This window comes from Danio rerio, chromosome 24 (genome assembly GCF_049306965.1).
Source record: "Danio rerio strain Tuebingen ecotype United States chromosome 24, GRCz12tu, whole genome shotgun sequence".
NCBI classification, from domain to species: Eukaryota; Metazoa; Chordata; class Actinopteri; order Cypriniformes; family Danionidae; genus Danio; species Danio rerio.
In genome coordinates, this window is record NC_133199.1 from 44,342,233 (window position 1) to 44,363,169 (window position 20,937).

Sequence of the window (20,937 nt, forward strand, 5' to 3'; positions counted from 1 at the left end):
AAATAAAAATAAAATACAGTTAATTATTAATAAAATAAAATAAAATACTATTAATTATTATAAAAATAAAATACAGTTAATCATTAATGAAATAAAATGCAGTAATTAAAATAAAAATAGAATACTGTTAATTATTAATAAAATAAAAATAAAATACTGTTAATTATTAATAAAATAAAAATAAAATACTGTTAGTTTTTAATAAAATAAAAATAAAATACTGTTAATTATTATTAGAATTAAAATAAAATACAGTTAATCATTAATAAAATAAAAATAAAAAACAGTTTATTATTAATAAAATAAAAATAAAATACTGTTTATTATTAATAAAATATAATGCAGTAATTAAAATTAAAATTAAATACTGTTAATTATTAATAAATAAAAATTAAATAAAGTTAATTATTAATAAAATATAAAATAAAATATTGTTATTTAATAAACTAAAAATAAAATACAATTAATTATTAATAAAATAAAAATAAAATAATTTTAATTAATAATAAAATAAACACATACTATTTTGTTGTTCAAGATATTTAAACTTTTACGCATGGAATCGTCTGAAGTCTTCTCTTTATTATTTTATTAGTGTCTTAATCTTTGTTTGGCTTTTAATAAAATAAAATACTGTTAAAGCTGATATTGATTTTAAATGTGCTGTTGTTGTTTAAGATATTTAAACTTTTAAGCATGCATTCTTCCTCCTGTTAATTATTTCATTAATATTATTTATCTTTTGTTCTGCTTTTAGATTCACACACTATTAATCTGATTGTGACCCTTTTTAATTGTTTATTTTCTACCAGAAAACTCTGAGAAGAACAAGCCGGAGGTGAACAAAATGGACCCTGTCCAGAAGTTTGATGAATTTGACATCTTCAGCAAGACAGAGAAAGATCAGAAGATGGAGACAATAACAGAGAAAGACAAATCTGAGCCCAAACAGACAACCAAAGCAGAAAACACAGAACCTCTGGACAAAAACAAAGAGGTGGAGAAGAAAACGGATGAAACCGTTCACCATGTTGAAACGCCAGTGAAAGTGGAGAAGATTGAAAAAGTGGAAAGAAGCACTAAAGATGAGACGGAAAAAGCTGCAATGGTGGAGAAAAGCACTGATTTAATAGAAAAGACAGAAAAAACAGCAGAGTTCTCCTCAAAGAAAGAGGAGCCGGTGGAGAAACAAGAGCTGAAGAAAGAAGAAGTGAAAGTCGAGAACAAATCAGAGCAGAAAGATGATGTGAAGGAGAAAGCTGAACAGAAGACCCAACAAGACAAAACAGAGGAGGAGAAAGTAGAAGAGAAAGCAGAAAAGAGCGAACCGGCTGATAAGAAACCTGCCAAAGCTGAGACGAAGGATGACAAAGCCAAAAAAGCAGCTGCTAAACCCTCAGCGGCCAAACCTGCGCTTACCAACGGTGCTCCTGGAAAAGACTTGAGCAGTCCTGAGAAGAAGACCAAGGTTTGTCCAAACTTTCTGCCATGTCTTTTTGTCCTCCATCCACCCTCCGGCTTCTGCTTATTCTGTTTCTAAAGCATATCATTCCCTGAAGCACAGAGGAAATGTAATTACCCAGATAATTAATCAGGTTAGCAAGATAAATACATGTTATTTTGGTGTTATTTATTAGCTGTTATCAGTTTTTTTGTGTTAGATTTATATATAAAGTAGATATGAATGAAAGGTATAATCCTGTTAATTATTAATAGTAAAATGGACGATGTAGAACAGGAGCTTCTGCTTATGAGTTTTATTCAGTTTCTAAAGCAAATGAATCCCAAACAAAAATAAAGAGTCGGGTAGGGGAGTTTAACAAGAACCACATGTTATTAACCATGTTTATATATAAAGTAAATATGAATGAAAAGTATGAATAAAATGCAGTTAATTATTAATAAAATATAAATAAAATACAGTTAATAATCAAACAGACGATGCTTCTCCTGACGAGTTTTATTCAGTTTCTAAAGCATGTTAATCTTGAATAGCAAGAACCATTAATTAATGTGTTATTTTGCTATTATTTAGCAGCTGTTATTTTTTTAAATTAGTAAATATAAATAAAAAGTACAAAAGAAGCAACTAAAATTTAAATAAGACTAAAATTAATTATTAATAATAAAACTGATAATGCAGAATATGAAAATTATATATATATAATATGCATCACGTCAGTGAAATATATTTATTCAATTTCTGCATTGTATTTTTATTTTTTAATGAATATCGAGTTTTATCAATTGTTTTGTATTTTTATTTACTTTTTAAAATAACTTTTTGTTAAACATTTCATTATTGTTTATATTTAGCTTTCATTTATTATAATTTTGGTTCAGTTTTAGTTGTTTATTTATGTCCAGTGCAAAACGTTTTAAGTTTAAACGTATTAATTGTGACTATTTAGTCAAACAATATTGCATTTTATAATATTTTTATTATTTATTTCATTTTAATGCATTTAAAATGTTTTAATAATTTCAGTTTTATAATATTTATTTTGGTCCTTTAAAGACTCTTAAAATCTCAGCATTTTTTTTTTTTTTTTTGATGAAGCAGACTGAACTGAAATCAGAAAAGTCCTCATACTCTTAGGCAACTTTATGTTTACTCTTAAAGGGACAGTTCACGCAAAAATAAACATTTACACACTGTTGACTCACTCTCTGCTGTTTCCTAAACTTTGAGTTTCTTTCATCAGTTGAACACAAAAGAAGAGATTTTGAAGAAACCTGTAACCATTGACTTCCATTCATTCATTTTCTTGTTGGCTTAGTTCCTTTATAAATCCGAGGTTGCCACAGCGGAATGAACCGCCAACTTATCCAGCAAGTTTTTACGCAGCTGATGGGAAACATCCACACACACATTCACACACACACTCATACACTACGGACAATTTGGCCTACCCAATTCACCTGTACCGCATGTCTTTGGACTGTGGGGGAAACCGGAGCACCTGGAGGAAACTCACACAACCGCAGGGAGAACATGCAAACTCCACACAGAAATGCCAACTGAGCCGAGGCTCGACCCAGCGACCTTCTTGCTGTGAGGCGACAGCACTACCTACTGCGCCACTGCTTCGCTCTCATTGCCTACCATAGAAAAACAATTACTATGGAAGTCAATGGTTACAGGTTTCCAACATTCTACAAAGTAACTTTTATTGTGTTCATCAGACGAGAAAGAACAGGTTTGAAAGTAATAAGGGATGAGTAAATAGTTTTTGTGTGTGAACTGTCTCTTTAATATGTCATGATGCTTTTAATGGCCTGCGCTGCTCATGTCACTGCTCTCATCATTTGTCTTTATTTTGTTTTTTGTTCCTCGTTTTCCATCCATGCGTTGGGTTTGCCGTCCATCCATGCAGCCTGTTGCTGGATTAAGCAAACCCAGCTCTGCCAAGCCCCGCCCCAGCTCCGCCTCCACCGCTACAGCTGCCCCCAAGCGTCCAACCGCTACCTCAGCCTCCAGCGGCCCCGCCCCCATCAGTAAAAAAGCCCCTGCACCCAAAACATCCGCTGCACCCGCGGGCACCAAACGGCCCGCCACGGCCACAGCACGACCCCCCACCGCCACCACAGCGGCCAGAGACGTCAAGCCCAAGGTAAAGCTCTGTTTGTGTGTGTGTGCGTGCGTGCGTGCGTGTGTTTGTGTGTGTGTGTGTGTGTGTGTACTTGTTTTTATGTTATGATGGGGACTTAACCTGAATGCAGCCAGACTTATGGAGAGTAAAATTATGTGTGTGTTCAAGTGCTGCTGGTTTGCTCTGCTTATTCACATCAACTTCACATCCAACCTTCTGTTCAGTGCTGCAAAAGTGTGAGATCATTTTTCTGAGAAAAGTGTGTTATGTTCTGCAAGGCTGTGTTTATTTATTCAAAAACACAGAAAAATGGTCATATTGTGAAATGTTATTACTACCCTTTCTCTTTGACTGGTTATTTTATATATGAACTGTATTGCTGTAATGCAAACCTGATTATATATATATATATATATATACATATACTCTCACCGGCCACTTTATTAGGTACTTTATTACAAGTACTGGGTTGTACCTCTTTTGCCTTCAGAACTGCCTTAATCCTTCATGTCAGAGATTCAACAAGCTACTGGAAATATTCCTCAGAGATTTTGCTCCATATTGTCATGATAGCATCACACAGTTGCTGCAGATTTGTCGGCTGCACATCCATGATGCCAATCTCCCGTTCCACCACATCCCAAAGCTGCTCTATTGGATTGAGAACTGGTGACTGTGGAGGCCATTTGGGTACAGTGAACTCATCGTCATGTTCAAGAAAGCAGTCTGAGATGATTGAGCTTTATGACATGGTGCGTTATCCTGCTGGAAGTAGCCATCAGAAGATGGAGACACTGTGCTCATAAAGGGATGGACATGGTCAGCAGCAATACTCAGGTAGGCTGTGGCGTTGATGCTCAATTGGTACTAATGGACCCAAAGAAAATCTCCCCCACACCATTACACCACCACCACCAGCCTGAACCGCTGATACAAGGCAGGATGATCCATGCTTTCATGTTGTTGAGGCCAAATTGTGAGCCGAGCATCCGAATGTGTCAGCAGAAATGGAGACTCATCAGAGCAGCAACGTTTCTCCAATCTTCTATTGTCCAGTTTTGGTGAGTCTGTGTGAATTGTAGCCTCAGTTTCCTGTATTTAGCTGACAGGAGCGGCACCCGGTGTGCTCTTCTGCTGCTGTAGCCCATCCGCCTCAAGGTTGGACGTGTTGTGTGTTCAGAGATGCTCTTCTGCAGAGCTCGGTTGTAACGAGTGCTTATTTGAGTTACTGTTGCCTTTCTATCAGCTGGAACCAGTCTGGCCATTCTCCTCTGACCTCTGGCCTCATCAACAAGGCCCACAGAACTGCCGCTCACTGGATATTTCCTCTTCTGGACCATTCTCTGTAAACCCTATTGATGGTTGTGCGTGAAAATCCCAGTAGATCAGCAGTTTCTGAAATACTCAGAGCAGCCCATCTAGCAGCAACACATTCAAAGTCTCTTAAATCCCCTTTCTTCCCCATTCTGATGCTCGCTTTGAACTGCAGCAGATCGTCTTGACCATGTCTACATGCCTAAATGCATTGAGTTGCTGCCATGTGATTGGCTGATTATATATAGCTATATACAGTTGAAGTCAGAATTATTATCCCCCATTTATTTTCCCACCAAATTCTGTTTAACGGAGAGCAGATTTTTTTTCAACACATTTCTAAACATAATAGTTTTAATAACTCGTCTCTAATAACTGATTTATTTTCTCTTTGTCATCATGACAGTAAATAATATTAGACTAGATATTCTATATATTAGATATTCAAAATAATAGTGACCTTAAAATGGCTTTTAAAAAATTAAAAACTGCTTTTGTTCTAGCCGAAAAAAAAAGACTTTCTCCAAAAGAAAAAATATTATCAGACATACTGTGAATATATCCTTGCTCTGTTAAACATTATTAATGAAATATTGAAAAAATTAATAAATTCAAAGGTAGGCTAATAATTCTGACTTCAGCTGTATAACTATTATATATACTGATTATATATAACTGTAGTATCCAGTATCTATGTAGAAGTCAGAAAATTCATTGGTTTAAAACCTAAATAAGCCTATCTATATCTGTAGATGATGTTTTGGAATCAGGCTCTTAAATGATTTAATGTCTTTACATGTGAATGCTCAGTTCAAGACCTCCCTCTAGTGGCCAATCAACTTAACTGCACCACCTCCTTCCTCCAATACAATATGTTTAATGAATATTAGAAGAATAAAAAAACAAAACTCCTTGATTTTAATCACTGTTGGTTACAAAAGTTTTAAATATTAAAATGTTGAGACATATGATAGGAAATGTGTATTCTGAAAAATTAAAAAATAATTTTGGTAAGGCGATAGTGCACCCACAAAAAATGCCATCATTACTCATCCTCCACTTGTTCCAAATCTGTTGTGCAAAAAAAAAAACAAAAAAAAATAGTTGTGCGATATATTGTCACTAAAATTATTGCTATAAGTTGTCATTTGATTTTATGCATGTTAGCAGTTATAATTTCAGTGCATGATAGGAAAGGTTAACCTGCAGAACTTTTTGTGCATTACTCTGAATAAATTTAGAGATGACTGATTATAGCACTTTTTACAAGACGTAAAATGCATCTCTGATGTCTCTAGAGCAGTGATGGGCAAACTCGGTCCTGGAGGGCCGTAGTCCTGCACAGTTTAGCTCCAACTCTAATCAAACACACCTGCTTATAGGTTTCTAGTGATCTTAAACACACTGATTAGCTTGTTCAGGTGTGAATAAAACTAGTGTTGGAATAAAACTCTGCAGGGACACCGGCCCTCGAGGATCAAGTTTGCCCATCCCCTGCTCTAGAGTGTCTGTGTGTTTCAGTTTGAACTCAAAATAGCACACAGATAACTTTCCTAGCTCTCTGAAACTGACTCTTTTAGGCTTTGATCCTAATTGTGGTGTTTTGGTGACTGTCGCTTTAAATTTAAATGAGATTGCGGCCTTTTTTAAAAAGGGCGGAGCTACATATATCTATGTGTCAGCATAGTGGCAGATTCAAAACAGCTGCTTCCTACTCAGGGCTGCTGTTTATGCTAATGAGGGCGAGATGGGCACCTAGTGGGCGGGGCTTTCCCCCTCTGAAGACGCGTACAAAGGGAGTATGTCAATCACAGTGTTTCTGCAGGCTGTTTTTATCAAGTCTGATTATAATAAATACAGTTAATACATGTTTATCATTAGAGACTGGAGAGACTCACATATTGCTGACACACAACTGTGTTTAACCAGTTAAACTCCGCTGACCCGGTACGTCATCGACTTCCGCTTTAAGATTTAAAGGGCTAGCATTGCACCAGACCCCCTTAAACCCCTTATAAAAGTGAGCATAATAGCTCTCCTATACTGTAAGTGTAAGACGCGCCATCATAATATCCAATGCCTGTGGGATGGTGTGTTTCCATTTAGGTTGTAAACTGGTGGATCATCTTTGGAGCGGATGTATCCTCTGCTTGTTATTAATATGAATTTTTCTTTTTTCTCTTGTGTTTGACAGACGCTCACAGAGAAGCGTCCACTGGTGCCCAAGCCCAGCACTGCTCCCTCTCGACCCGCTGCAGACAAACCTGCGTCCACAACACGACCCACAGCCAGCGCTCCCGCGGCCCGACGCCCCCTTGGTCAGACACCTTTACATTTATTATTTTGTAATATCCATTCATTCACTTTTTTTTCGGCTTAGTCCCTTTATTCATCAGGGGTCGCCACAGCGGAATGAACCGACAACTTTTCCAGCATATGTTTTACACATTAAATGCCCTTCCATCTGCAACCCAGTACTGGGAAACACCCATACACTCTCACATTCGCACACTCATACACTACAGCCAATTTAGTTCATCAATTCCCCTATAGCGCATGTGTTTGGACTGTGGGGGAAACCGGAGCACCCGGAGGAAACCCAACATGGGGAGAACATGCAAACTCCAGAAATGCCAACTGACCCAGCTGGGACTTGAACCATCGACTTTCTTGCTGTGAGACCACAGTGCTAACCACTGAGCCACCATGCCAGGGTTAAATTACGGGAGTTTTCCGGGAGAAATAACTAAACGGGAGGGTTGCGGGAGATTGGTCTGGAATACAGGAGACTCCCGGGAAAAAGGGGAGTGTTGGCAGGTATGGTGAAAGGCCCAGTCGTAAGGCCCAATTCTTGGATGAAAATTGGTAAAACTATTAGGAATTTGAGGGCTAAAAAAAAATCTGAAAATCACCTCTGAATTTAAACAAAATAAATTCAGAGATCGTAAATGAGGATTAACATCACCCACAATACCAGCAGCAGCACCGCCAGCACGGCTCCACACCCGCTCCACACACCAAGAATAAATTCAATGCTTATTACTGATCAGAGTTTAGGGAAATGTACAAAATATCTTCATGGCAATTGATCTTAAAGAGCCCATATTATACATGAAATAGGGTCATATCTTGGTTGTAAGGGTCTCCAACAACAGACTAATATGCATGCAAAGTCAAAAAACACTTTCATCGTCTTATAATCTGCATTTATTTTTACCTAATTATCCCAGCGACTCCTGTATGAATCGTCCAGTGATTCATTTGTTCCCAAACCCCTCCTTAGCGCGAAGCTAATCTGCGCTGATTGGACCAATGACAGTCTTTTGCGATTGGTCGACTGCCTTCAGTCAGAGAATGAAATGCCCAATAGCTAATCAGCAATATAAAAGTAATCACAGTTCATACACGCTCCATAGTGTAGGCATGGATTTTAGCTGCCACACACACACACAAACACACACACACACCTCTGGACGACAACGCTCCCGCTTCCGCCCGCACCCGCCAGGTTTTAGCCTGAACCCGACCGCTCCCGCTTATATTTAGAATTTCTTGTCCCGGTGCCCGAACCGCCCCGTTTTCTGCCCGCCGCGCCCGATGCCGCTAAAGAGCGGGGGAGAACATAACTGAAAATCACCCAGCAAAACAGTCCAGAGACAGCCAGACAGAGCTCTCTCTCTCTCATACACGCGCACTAACACATACACACAAGCGCCAAGCAGACACACAGGCAGGCAAAGCTCTGTCTCATTCGCATAGCAATATCCACGATATTGCTAGAAAGCCCGCTCCCGTCCCAAATTAAACCTGTTACCGACCGCTCCCGCGATTGATTCGGAAATTTATTCCCACGCCGCAGAAATCTGGCGCGGGGACAGCCGCGGGAATGCAGACCTCTACCACGGAGCTCCGTAAACAAACAGCACGCGTCGCGTTTTTAACGTGACTTTGCACGCGATAAGAGAATATAGCCAGTTAACCTGATACAGTACACGCGGTTACAAGTAACAAATCACAACTAAATACAATTGCAAGCTAGAGTCAATGAGGCAACTTTAATCGCACGTACTTACACTTGAGAAATGGAGGAAGAAACTCATCCTGACGACCATTAGTAAGTTACTCTTTACTGATCCTTCCTTTAACAAACGCTGATGAAGTATTCTTTGTAGCATGTAGTTTCCAGAAGTTTCCAACTGCTTGGTTATAATGCTGAGGTTTCATCTCTGGGTAGAGAATCGATAATGTCCATCTGCAGTGTGACTTCAATCGACCGGCATGTTTGTGTGCGTGTGTTTGTGGGTGTGTGTGTGTGTGTGTCTGGGTTTCTGCGTCAGAGGGCGGGGCCTCAGGTTTGAAATCTCCCGGGTTTGCGCGTGCACGTGAATAACTTGGTTTCGTTCGTACGTCATGGCGAAACACCTTATGAATCGGTATCAAGGCGACTCGTTTGAAGCACTATGAGTCGACTCTTTTATAGATGAATCAACCGTTTTAAACACTGTACACTAACAGATTTAAGCCTTAGCTGGATACTTCACTTCACTTAGAGCTGTGTTACACACTACATGGAGGGGAATTTTCAAAAACCCATAATATGGGCTCTTTAATATTCTAAGGCTTTTTTTTGTTTGTCCACAACATAAAAATCAATAACTCTGACTCATGTAATGTTGTTTTTATTAATATACCTGTGCAACCAGAGTCACAAATGAGGAATATTCACACATTCTGCATTTCTGTCTTGTGTTTAGCTGCGAAGGCTGAGAGCAAACCAGCAGACGACAAGAAAGCCAGCACACTGAAAACTACAGGTACAGCTAACTCAAGATTTATACATCTGTATTACTGAGGAAGTCTATAGTGCACAGATCACATTTATTTGATTAATATATAGCAAATATTGTGAGAACTGTATTGCACTTTAAAATGAAATGAACGTCTCCTGTCTCTGATGTGACAATCTTTCAGAGACCATTCTAATATGATGATTTTATGCAAAAAAAAAAAAAAAAAAATATATATATATATATATATATATATAGAATGATTGATTGATTGTCAGTTCTGTTATTATTATCAGTATTAAAATGTTTTTTTTTTTTGTAGAAACCAGAATGTATGATCAAGCTTGAGGGGGAAAACGAAAGTAAAATAATTACAAAATAATACAAAATATATATATATATAACCAGGGCTTGACATTAACACCTGCCAAATGCGGTAAGATAAGACAGACACTCCCACTAGCCACTTTGTCTGGTTGAAAATAATTTACCCGGATAATAACTCTTAAAAGCAGGGCTCGACAATAAGAATGGTCCAATATGCATGCAAAGGTGATCTTAGAATTGAGAAGAAACATGACTGACAAAAATAATTGCGTTCGCGCGAGTAATAGAAAGCAGGTGAATATTGAATGAGAGGATGATCACTCGCACTTAAAGCTGAGGTGATGCGCGTGACTGTTTAAAACGCGTGCGCGCTCCCATTTCCTTGCATGAAGCAACTGTGCCTAAAAACACAACTGATGTGATCGGTTCTCTTACAAATAGACTAGACAACAGAACATGCATCCACAGTTCTGCTGCCTTCAAGAGCTCCAGATTTGTCATTTTGTAAGCAGCACCGGTTGCTTTCGCTTTAACCATTCTTTGAACAGATTATTCATGCGTTGATGCATAGCTCTACGCCGTGGCCGTTGGCATTGCTAATATGCACCTCTCAAAAAATTTACACGTCGCAACGACGCGTAGCACAAGCTCTGTGATTGGTCGGCTTGATTGCGCTGATGAGTCTGGGCGGGACCGAGAGCCCGATGGAGCAATTGTTTACAAGTGTGGAGTCCCGTGAAGGAGCTCCGGATGTAAAGTTTTGTTCTGTGTTTACCTCATAGTTAAAGTTGTTGCACGTCCGCCGGTTCCTGCCTCAAAATGAGCGAGTTTGAGCCACTTGTACATTCAGGAAGTGTTCAGGAAAAGCAAAACAGCAGCGAAGAAACTCGACACAGAGGAACATTAACACCTCAGTGCCCACTAGCATTTCGGAAGTGTTAATGCAGACCAACAGAGACAGCGCGCAGAAGTATAAAAGCATGGCTACGCGGGTTGCATGCGCCGTGGGTCACGCCGGTCACTTGACGCAGAAGTATAAACCAGTACATTTTCACAACTCCCCATTTATGTGTAGTTAACTGGTGATCTGGGACCCTTAGCCAGGACAGATTACTGTGCATATGTTTTGATAAATAAAACGTATAGTATACAGCTATATTTTGCTTGTTTTGACACATTTAATATTTTTGGATGATAAAAATTAATTATGTTTGATGTGGTCAGAGATAGATCCTTCAGTTTGAGCTCTACAAATGATGTAAAATAAAAACTAATTGTAATACTATGAGACCATCACCCATTTGCTCATGATTACTGAGCAGCTCATACACGACACACAAAGAGTGATGAATGAGGAGGCCTGTGGAGATAACGCAACATCTAAATCAAGTCATTTTAGCATGTCAAAGTCATATTTATGTGTAGAAAATAGATTTTCCAGCAATAAAAGTGTGGCTATTGAAAAAGGCGAGTGGCTAGTTGTGCGGGAAATCTACTAGCCACAGTGGCTGGTGATCAAAAAAGTTGATGTCAAGCCCCGAATATAACAATGATGCAACTAAATAATGAATTGCAAACAAAATGCTGTTCTTTGAAGTATTTGTAAACTATATATTTTTCTAATTAAATATGAAGCACATTCTTTATCATTGATGATAAAAACAAGCATAACTGAGCTATGCTTGTATGAATGTTTCCTGATGGTTCATTTCTGATCATGTGACTTTGAAGACTGGAAACACCAGATCATAGTGAATCATTACTGTGAGTATGAGCAGGTGCAGAGATGCCGTGCTGACGAACACATTTAGTTCCACCATAGATCTGCTTTAAATGCAGAGGAGAGTTGCGCAGCAGGAATGAGTTGAGGATAATCCGGCACATGAGCACGGCTGGCCGTTTCCAGAGATTTGGATTATTTTAATCTGACGAATGAAGAGGGTTTTATGCTATAAACTGAACACTGACATATCGCTGTATGGAGCACTCAGACGCACAGCGTTTATAAAGCCTTCTCCGGAGTTTCTGAATGTTGAGCAGATATAAAACTGCCTTTCTTAAGTTATCAGAATGTTTCTCTGAAACCTGTTATTTTAACTCTGTAGAGCTAAATTTGGTAGTTTATTTATTGATGCATGTTGTTATAAATTAATACACACAACGAGACAACTACAGTTAAATAGACAATCGTATTTATTATAAAAAAGCAATTCACATTAGGGTTGGGTCAATAGGCGATGCTATCATCCATCGTCGATGGCCAATGGACATCACAATGCTGAGCCGGCATCGCGATCCTCCGCCCTGCTCCCATTGCTACGGTGGCCGGGAAAGGCAAAACAATAAACATTTTTACCTGTCATGACACAATTACATAGGAAAAACAGTTTTACCAAGGACTAAACTTATTTACATTTTAGAAAACAAATTAACAAGATGCAAAACACTTTTACAAGTCCTGAAACAAATGTACAATTACAGATTCCTTACAGAAAGTGATTGTACTACACACCGGGAGTGACGCGGAAAGTACCACACAGCGGGAGTGACATGGAATGTACCACACACACCGCAACGGGAGTGACCCAGTACCACACAGACTTGAAAACATCAGCTCATGTGTGACTTTGTAGATGCAGGTTTCCATGAGTCTACACCTATAAAAATCCTTGTTTGACTAACTGCGATGCAACATATTAGAGCTACTCTGAGAAAATATCAGTGTGAGAGTGCGTAGAAACATGTAATTGTAACCCCGCCGGTCCTACGCCACTCAACCCGCTCCGAGCTGGTATCGAACTGGCGACCTTCCGCATGGGAGCCGGTTGCTCTACCAAGGAGGCTAAAGACCATGGCCTCTAGTGTGTGTTGCTAGAGCACCTTTAGAGGTCAAAGGAGTGAGGTTTGCCTGCACAGCACACACTAGCTGGCCTCCGTTACATAAACGCAATTACATGGAAACAATCAAAGCACGGCACATGTTGACTGACAAAGATATCAAACCGACCCAAACCTGTAGACCTGAGTAGCTCAGATAGATAAGTCGATTGATGCTCGCGCAGAACCTTTTGACTTGGGTTCGAATCCCGTTGATGACATGTTAATACAATTATTTCTTTACATTAATTTTGGTTTATACTGTTCTGCTACACGGATATTAAAATCAATAATGTGTACACTGACACCAGGTAATCTGCAAACGTGAATAGTTTACATCTGAAAAGGGTCCTCAGTTAACACGGACACCAGTTAAACCGTAACACCGGCTTCATACAGTTTACTGTTAAGAGTCCTCAAGCAGATGTTTACACCGTGTAGACTTGACATCATGTCCACGATTATAGAGTACGAGTGGCCCCCGTTAAAATATTGAACATTAATGCAGTATGTCTGTTTCCGTCTGCTCCGCGTCCTTTATAAACTCTAAACACCGACCACACGTAAAGCAAAACAGTGTTAAGCTGCTCATGTGTTTGCCACAAAACCAGCAAAACAACCCTCGACCGCTGACCATGTCCGGTCACCATAAACTTTGTTTACGCCATGTTCTCCACAGCACGAATAGGGTATATGCGGAGCTAGTGCTGTTTCCGAGCTGATAAACTTCCGGTGACCTGTTATTGTTAGTTTTTTCCCATTTTAAATGATACCTTTTACAGCATCGATGTTGTAATGTAGTTAAAATACAATCAGTTAAACAGACTCTGGCATTTATTTAGTTGCTCAAGCACAAAACGAGACAAAAAGCCGTGTACTCGCACACGCCCGTCTGAATCGGCAGGCTAGCGCAGAAGCTCCATTGAATATACTGGGGTAAAGTAAATGTTCATATTATAAAGACATGACGGGGGAAATGTAATGTAATGCAGTGCTTCTTGTACAATCTGAGACCCACTTTATATCAGATATCACTCAGCCAGTGGAGATCGCTGATTTTTAAAGAAAACAGACCTTAAACACGCCGGTTTTGAAATGGCAAACAGTTCACAGGAAGCGATTAACCCAGGTTACTGGCAAATTAAAAGTCCTGTTAGCATGCTTCGGCATATACCCCATTTACTGCGCTCACCAACAACAATAACAACTTTCCCCTGCGTCACTACCAGTGTGTGGTACATTCCGTGTCACTCCCGGTGTGTGGTACATTCCGCATCACTCCCGGTGTGTGGTACATTCCGCGTCACTCCCGGTGTGTGGTACATTCCGCGTCACTCCCGGTGTGTGGTACATTCCGCGTCACTCCCGGTGTGTGGTACATTCCGCGTCACTCCCGGTGTGTGGTACATTCCGCGTCACTCCCGGTGTGTGGTACATTCCGTGTCACTCCTGGTGTGTGGTACATTCCGCATCACTCCCGGTGTGTGGTACATTCCGCGTCACTCCCGGTGTGTGGTACATTCCGCGTCACTCCCGGTGTGTGGTACATTCCGCGTCACTCCCGGTGTGTGGTACATTCCGCGTCACTCCCGGTGTGTGGTACATTCCGCATCACTCCCGGTGTGTAGTACATTCCGCATCACTCCCGGTGTGTGGTACATTCCGCGTCACTCCCGGTGTGTGGTACATTCCGCGTCACTCCCGGTGCGTGGTACATTCCGCATCACTCCCTGTGTGTGGTACATTCCGCATCACTCCCGGTGTGTGGTACATTCCGCATCACTCCCGGTGTGTGGTACATTCCGCATCACTCCCGGTGTGTGGTACATTCCGCGTCACTCCCGGTGTGTGGTACATTCCGCGTCACTCCCGGTGTGTGGTACATTCCGCGTCACTCCCGGTGTGTGGTACATTCCGCGTCACTCCTGGTGTGTGGTACATTCCGCGTCACTCCCGGTGTGTGGTACATTCCGCTCCGTGTCACTCCCGGTGTGTGGTACATTCCGCGTCACTCCCGGTGTGTGGTACATTCCGCATCACTCCCGGTGTGTGGTACATTCCGCGTAACTCCTGGTGTGTGGTACATTCCCTTTCCGTAAGGAATCTGTAATTGTAAATGTGTATCGGGACTTTTGTCAAAACAAGTGTGTTGCGTCTTGTTAATTTGTTTTCTAAAATAGTAATTAGTTTCGTCCTTGGTAAACATGTTTTTCCCATGTAATTGTGTCACATGACAGGTAAAAATGTTTTTCAAAATGTAAATTTGTCCCGAGCTTTGTAAAAATGTTTCAAACTTTGACCACTGTACATTGCAGCAGCAACCCGCTCACGAAAAACACACACTCAGGCTCCGTTTACTGTAATACGTCTTAGTTTTAAATGGCATTTTAGAATGAAAACAATCCAATTTATCAACGATCTAATATCTTGGCTGTGTATTTAAAACATGGCGCTTCCTTTGTTTTCATTCTGCCTTGCTTCATGAGTGAGTGACGCTTCTCTGTAAACCAATAACGTTCAGCTGCGTCTCTAGCTCCGCCTTTTGGTACACTTTATTCCTGCTAGGCACCCTTTGCAAAGGGTAACCGAAAAGTGGTACGGTACGATTCGCTTTTAGGTACTTTTTGACAGTGGAAACGGCCATATAAGCGCACCGAACCATCAGTGGAAATGTGCCATATGTGATACTAGACCAGCACCTCCATTGGTTTAATATTATGTGTTAATCTGCAGTTACAGATGGCGCCCGCTCTAAACCTGCAACCGCCAGACCCTCCACCTCCGGCACTATCAGCAGCAGCGCCTCCACCCGCCCTCGACCCACCAAAACCCCCTTAGCAGGCGGCACCGGCACCACTCCTGAGGTTCCGAGGATCCAAACAATGCCCCGCCCCCCTCGACAATCCATCTTCAGCACCAGCACCACCAACACAACCAGAAGCACCGCCCGCACCACCACCACAACCAGCACCACCCGCATTACAAGCAGCAGCACCGCTAGCACTGCCCGACCCAGCTCCACAGCCGCCCCAGACGTCAAGAACATCCGCTCCAAGATCGGCTCCACAGACAACATCAAACACCAGCCTGGAGGAGGAAAGGTGACTACACACACACACACGCACACACACACATGAACACTCATGCATACACACACACTCATGTAAATGCAGAAAAACGCACTCATGCATACACACTCTCATATAAATACACACATACAAATGCATACACACATGCATACACACTCATGCACATGCATACAAATGAACACATGCATACACACTAATGCACATGCATACAAATGAACACATGCATACACACTAATGCACATGCATACAAATGAACACATGCATACACACTAATGCACATGCATACAAATGAACACATGCATACACACTAATGCACATGCATACAAATGAACACATGCATACACACTAATGCACATGCATACAAATGAACACATGCATACACACTAATGCACATGCATACAAATGAACACATGCACATGCATACACACTAATGCACACACTTTCACACGTATATATACATGCATACAGTACACACACATGCACAATAATTTTGCCCTCAACTGAATATACACGATCCACACACATGCATATTTTTATACACACACATACATATAAGCTATACAAATACACACAAAGCGTAGTGACAGTAATGGCGTTATAACTGAGAAACTGCATGGTTTCCGCTTCTGTAGACTCCTCTCAGGTCTGCTCATGTTCACTTCAGTGCATCTGTGAACTCTCATCTTCATAATCAGGATTTCCTTTGTGTGTGTTTGTTTTCTTCATCCTGCTCTTTCTCCTGGCTGAGCTCTTAGTATGAGTCTCGAACAAGTCTCCAGTCACACACAGACACAGCCATCAGGAGTGCGTTTGCAGTGTTCACAGTGTTGTGTTTGTGTGCTTCTGATGGGGTTCTAGCTCAAGTCCACTTGCTTATAACAGTACATGAAATCCACGGAGCTGTTACTCTATAAATTATTGATTCAAATATTTTACAAACACCTTTATGGAGAGTTGCATATGCAAAAACCTCTCAAACCATCAAAAATGAGTATTTTCCTCAGCCTCCTGTGTGTATTTTCAGCTATTTCAGTGTCGTGGCAAAGTATTTACTGTGGAGGTTTTTGCATCTGAGCTCTTCTTATCTGTCTATATAGGGTATATGGCGAGCTAGTGTTGTTCCCTTACTGATAAACTTCTGGTGACTTTTTATTGTCAGTTTTTGTCCATTTTATACAGTTCCTTTTACAGCATTGATGTGGGAATGTAATTAAAATACAATGTTAAACAGACTCTGGCATTCATTTAGTTGCTCAAGCGTAAACGAGACAAAAAGCCGTGTACTCGCACGCGCCCTTCAGAATCAGCAGGCTAGCGCAGAAGCTCCATTGAATATACTGGGGTAAAGTAAATGCTCATATTATAAAGACATGACGGGGGAAATGTAATGTAATGCAGTGCTTCTTGTACAATCTGAGACCCACTTTATATCAGATATCACTCAGCCAGTGGAGATCGCTGACTTGTAAAGAAAACAGACCTTAAACGGGCTGATTTTTTGCATTGACACACAGTTCCCCGGAAACGATTAACCCAGGTTACTGGCAAATTAAAAGTCCTGTTAGCATGCTTCGGCATATACCCTATTGTCCACCAATTTGTTTATTAATAAAAGCAGAAATGGCTTTCTCTTTTATATGCACGTGCACCACATGGAAAGTCCTGTATATATATATGAATATATGATATACACTCCTATGATCACAGATGTACAGTACATGTCTAACCCTCCCTAACTCCGCCACCTCCTATATTTTCCTCATGTTTTCCCTCTGATTTTCCATCTAATTAAGGGCAGAGCTTCCTTTTATTTTTAAGCACTTCTTTACTCTGGCTTACAGCAGTTTCTCTTAAGATTTTGAGCAGTTTTTCTTCTGATATCAGGCAGTTTTCATCTCATTTAGAGCTATCCTTCCTCTAATTTTAGCTGTTTTTTCCTCTGATCATAAGCAGTTTATCCTCTGCACTGCAAAAAGAAAAAACAAAGCAAGTTATTGTATTGTTTTCAGAGATAAGTCAACATTAAGTAAATCTTTTCATTAAAACAAGCAAAATAATCTGACTATAAATTATTTAAACATTATTTTTCTTCCTGTTCTGGCTGATTATGTTGCTTATTTTAGGCAAGGCAAGTTGTTTTTTATATAGCATTTGTTATATGTTATTATATATAGCACATTTATATAGCACATTTCATACACAGTGGCAAGAAAATGAAAACAAATAATAAACATAAAAATTATAAAAATAAGAATAAAAAAGAGATAAAAATGTGTTAAAATATTTTAAAAGATAATGAAAAAGAAAAGAAAAACATAATAGTGTGATCTGTCGGACGCAGCACAGTGCTCATTCAGTAAGGCACAGCTAAACAAATGTGTTTTGGAGAAACTCACATTATTAAAGTTCATTATTTCTGAAAGCAAGGCAATTCTTTTCTGTTAGTCTGGGAAATGCTTCTAGATTTACATATTTTTAGAAATTTGGACTTGGAAAGAGACAAACATTCTTGCAGTGTGATTTTGTGCAGTTTTTCTTCTGTTTTTTTAAGCAGTTTTTCTCTCTGACTTGATCAGTTTTTCTTGTGAAGCTGAGCAGACTGTAGTTAGATCTGTCTTCACACACATGAGTGACTGCAGGGGTGTATTGTGGGATTGTTGCGCCTGCAGGTTTCAGGGTCTCAGAGCAGGACGGACTCACAGATCTCAGCCTCCAAAGAGAGCAGCCAGGGCAAAGTGAGTTCATCATCATCATCATCATCATCATCACATCTCTGCATGTCTCTGTTTCTCATCACCACATGCACTGTTAATATACATTTGTTCAGTTTGCTTAATTGAATTGTGCACAAACTCATTGCCTTGATTCAATTAAGTATTGTTATTTTTATATACATTGTTATTTACTTAATGTAAAGAATAGCTATTATAAATAACACCTATTATATACACTCACCGGCCACTTTATTAGGTATTTTACTAGTACCAGGTTGGACCCCTCTTTGCCTTCAGATCTGCCTTAAACCTTCATGGCAGAGATTCAACAAGGTACTGGAAATATTCCTCAGAGATTTTGCTCCATATTGACATGATAGCATCACACAGTTTTGATTTGTCGGCTGCACATCCATGATGCCAATCTCCCGTTCCACCACATCCCAAAGCTGCTCTATTGGATTGAGAGCTGGTGACTGTGGAGGCCATTTGAGTACAGTGAACTCATTGTCATGTTCAAGAAACCAGTCTGAGATGATTAACGCAGCCATCAGAAGATAGAGACTCATCAGAGCAGGCAACGTTTCTCCAATCTTCTATTGTCCAGTTTTGGTGAGTCTGTGTGAATTGTAGCCTCAGTTTCCTGTTCTTAGCTGACAGGAGCGGCACCCGGTGTGCTCTTCTGCTGCTGTAGCCCATCCGCCTCAAGGTTGGACGTGTTGTGTGTTGTTCAGAGATGCTCTTCTGCAGAGCTCGGTTGTAACGAGTGCTTATTTGAGTTACTGTTACCTTTCTATCAGCTGGAACCAGTCTGGCCATTCTCCTCTGACATCATCAACAAGGCATTTGCGCCCACAGAACTGCCGCTCACTGGATATTTCCTCTTTGTCGGAGCATTCTCTGTAAACCCTAGAGATGTTTGTGTGTGAAAATCCCAGTAGATCAGCAGTTTCTGAAATACTCAGAGCAGCCCGTCTGGCAGCAACAACCATGCCACATTCAAAGCCACTTAAATCCCCTTTCTTCCCCATTCTGATGCTGAATTTGACCTGCAGCAGATCGTCATGACCATGTCTACATGCCTAAAAGCAGTGAGCTGCTGCCATGTGATTGGCTAATTACAAATTTGATGAGCAGTTGGACAGGTGTACTTACTGTAATAAAGTGGCCAGTGAGTGTATATATATATATATGTGTGTGTGTGTGTATATATATATATATATATATATGTGTGTGTGTGTGTATATATATATATATATGTGTGTGTGTGTGTGTGTGTGTGTGTGTGTGTGTGTGTGTGTGTGTGTGTATATATGTGTGTGTGTATATATATGTGTGTGTGTATATATGTGTGTGTGTGTGTGTGTGTGTGTGTGTGTGTGTGTGTGTGTATATATATATATATATATATATATATATATATATATATATATATATATATACATTTCCACAATTTTACAGAATAAAGCCCTTTGTTATATATAACAATATACAATTATATTAGTTAAACAATAACTAATATATTTAATAATAATAACCATCTAAGTGCAGTATATAATAAAAAGTGAAATAATACATATTTAGTAAATCATATAAATAGCTTACATATACAGATAACCTTCTACCACTAACCTTCCCGTTTGTTTGTAGATCTTTGGAAAGCTTGCATTCTGTCAGTCTTTCATGTTTTATCATACATTGTGTGTCACATCATTAATAAAGTGTTATTCATCACAGCAGGGATACTCAAATTACAACCAACTAAACTCAATCTACCTTTGTTGTAGTGAAGGTCAATTGGAATATTAGTAAATAGAGCTTTGTGTGGTTTTGTAATGGAAATTTTACATCAAAAACATGCTAAAATCTGTTTTAAAATCTGGAAAAACTATAGGATTTGAGTATCCCTAAATGATAATCTGTGTCTGTATCTCACCAACCATATTCACATTCAATAAACACTCATAGTTAAAGAGCAGAACAGTTCAGAAATGGACTAGTCCTAAAAGGGAGATTTCTGTTAGCGAGGTTGACAAATAAAGCAACACGTTTCATGGGTGTTTTTTATACTAACTAAAGCTGGGATGAATAATTGCATAGAGAAGTGATTCTGTATGGATGCTAAGATTTTCAGAATGTATTGCAATTCTCTGTTGAATAGATGTTGAGTGTATTTTTACCAGCTGATGGGGCTGTATGCTTTACAGTCAGCCGTCAATGCCTTAAACAAACCACT

General features: G+C 39.8%; 1 protein-coding gene across 48 annotated transcripts in view; it reads left to right on the forward strand.

Moving 5' to 3' along the window:
* The window catches only part of LOC100001114 (uncharacterized), a 145,045-nt gene that overhangs the window by 110,089 nt on the left and 14,019 nt on the right, over positions 1-20,937 (forward strand). For 27 of the 48 annotated variants that reach the window (XM_005162923.6, XM_068217271.2, XM_068217273.2 and 24 more), the window contains 6 exons: positions 813-1,468; positions 3,378-3,614; positions 7,102-7,225; positions 9,662-9,721; positions 15,632-15,999; positions 18,657-18,722. In XM_005162923.6, coding sequence (XP_005162980.3) covers positions 813-1,468; positions 3,378-3,614; positions 7,102-7,225; positions 9,662-9,721; positions 15,632-15,999; positions 18,657-18,722 — 1,511 coding nt within the window. Of the gene's footprint in view, positions 1-812; positions 1,469-3,377; positions 3,615-7,101; positions 7,226-9,661; positions 9,722-15,631; positions 16,152-16,341; positions 17,216-18,656; positions 18,723-20,937 lie in introns of those variants that run through there. The other 21 variants (XM_073941194.1, XM_073941214.1, XM_073941196.1 and 18 more) reach the window with 2 other exon arrangements.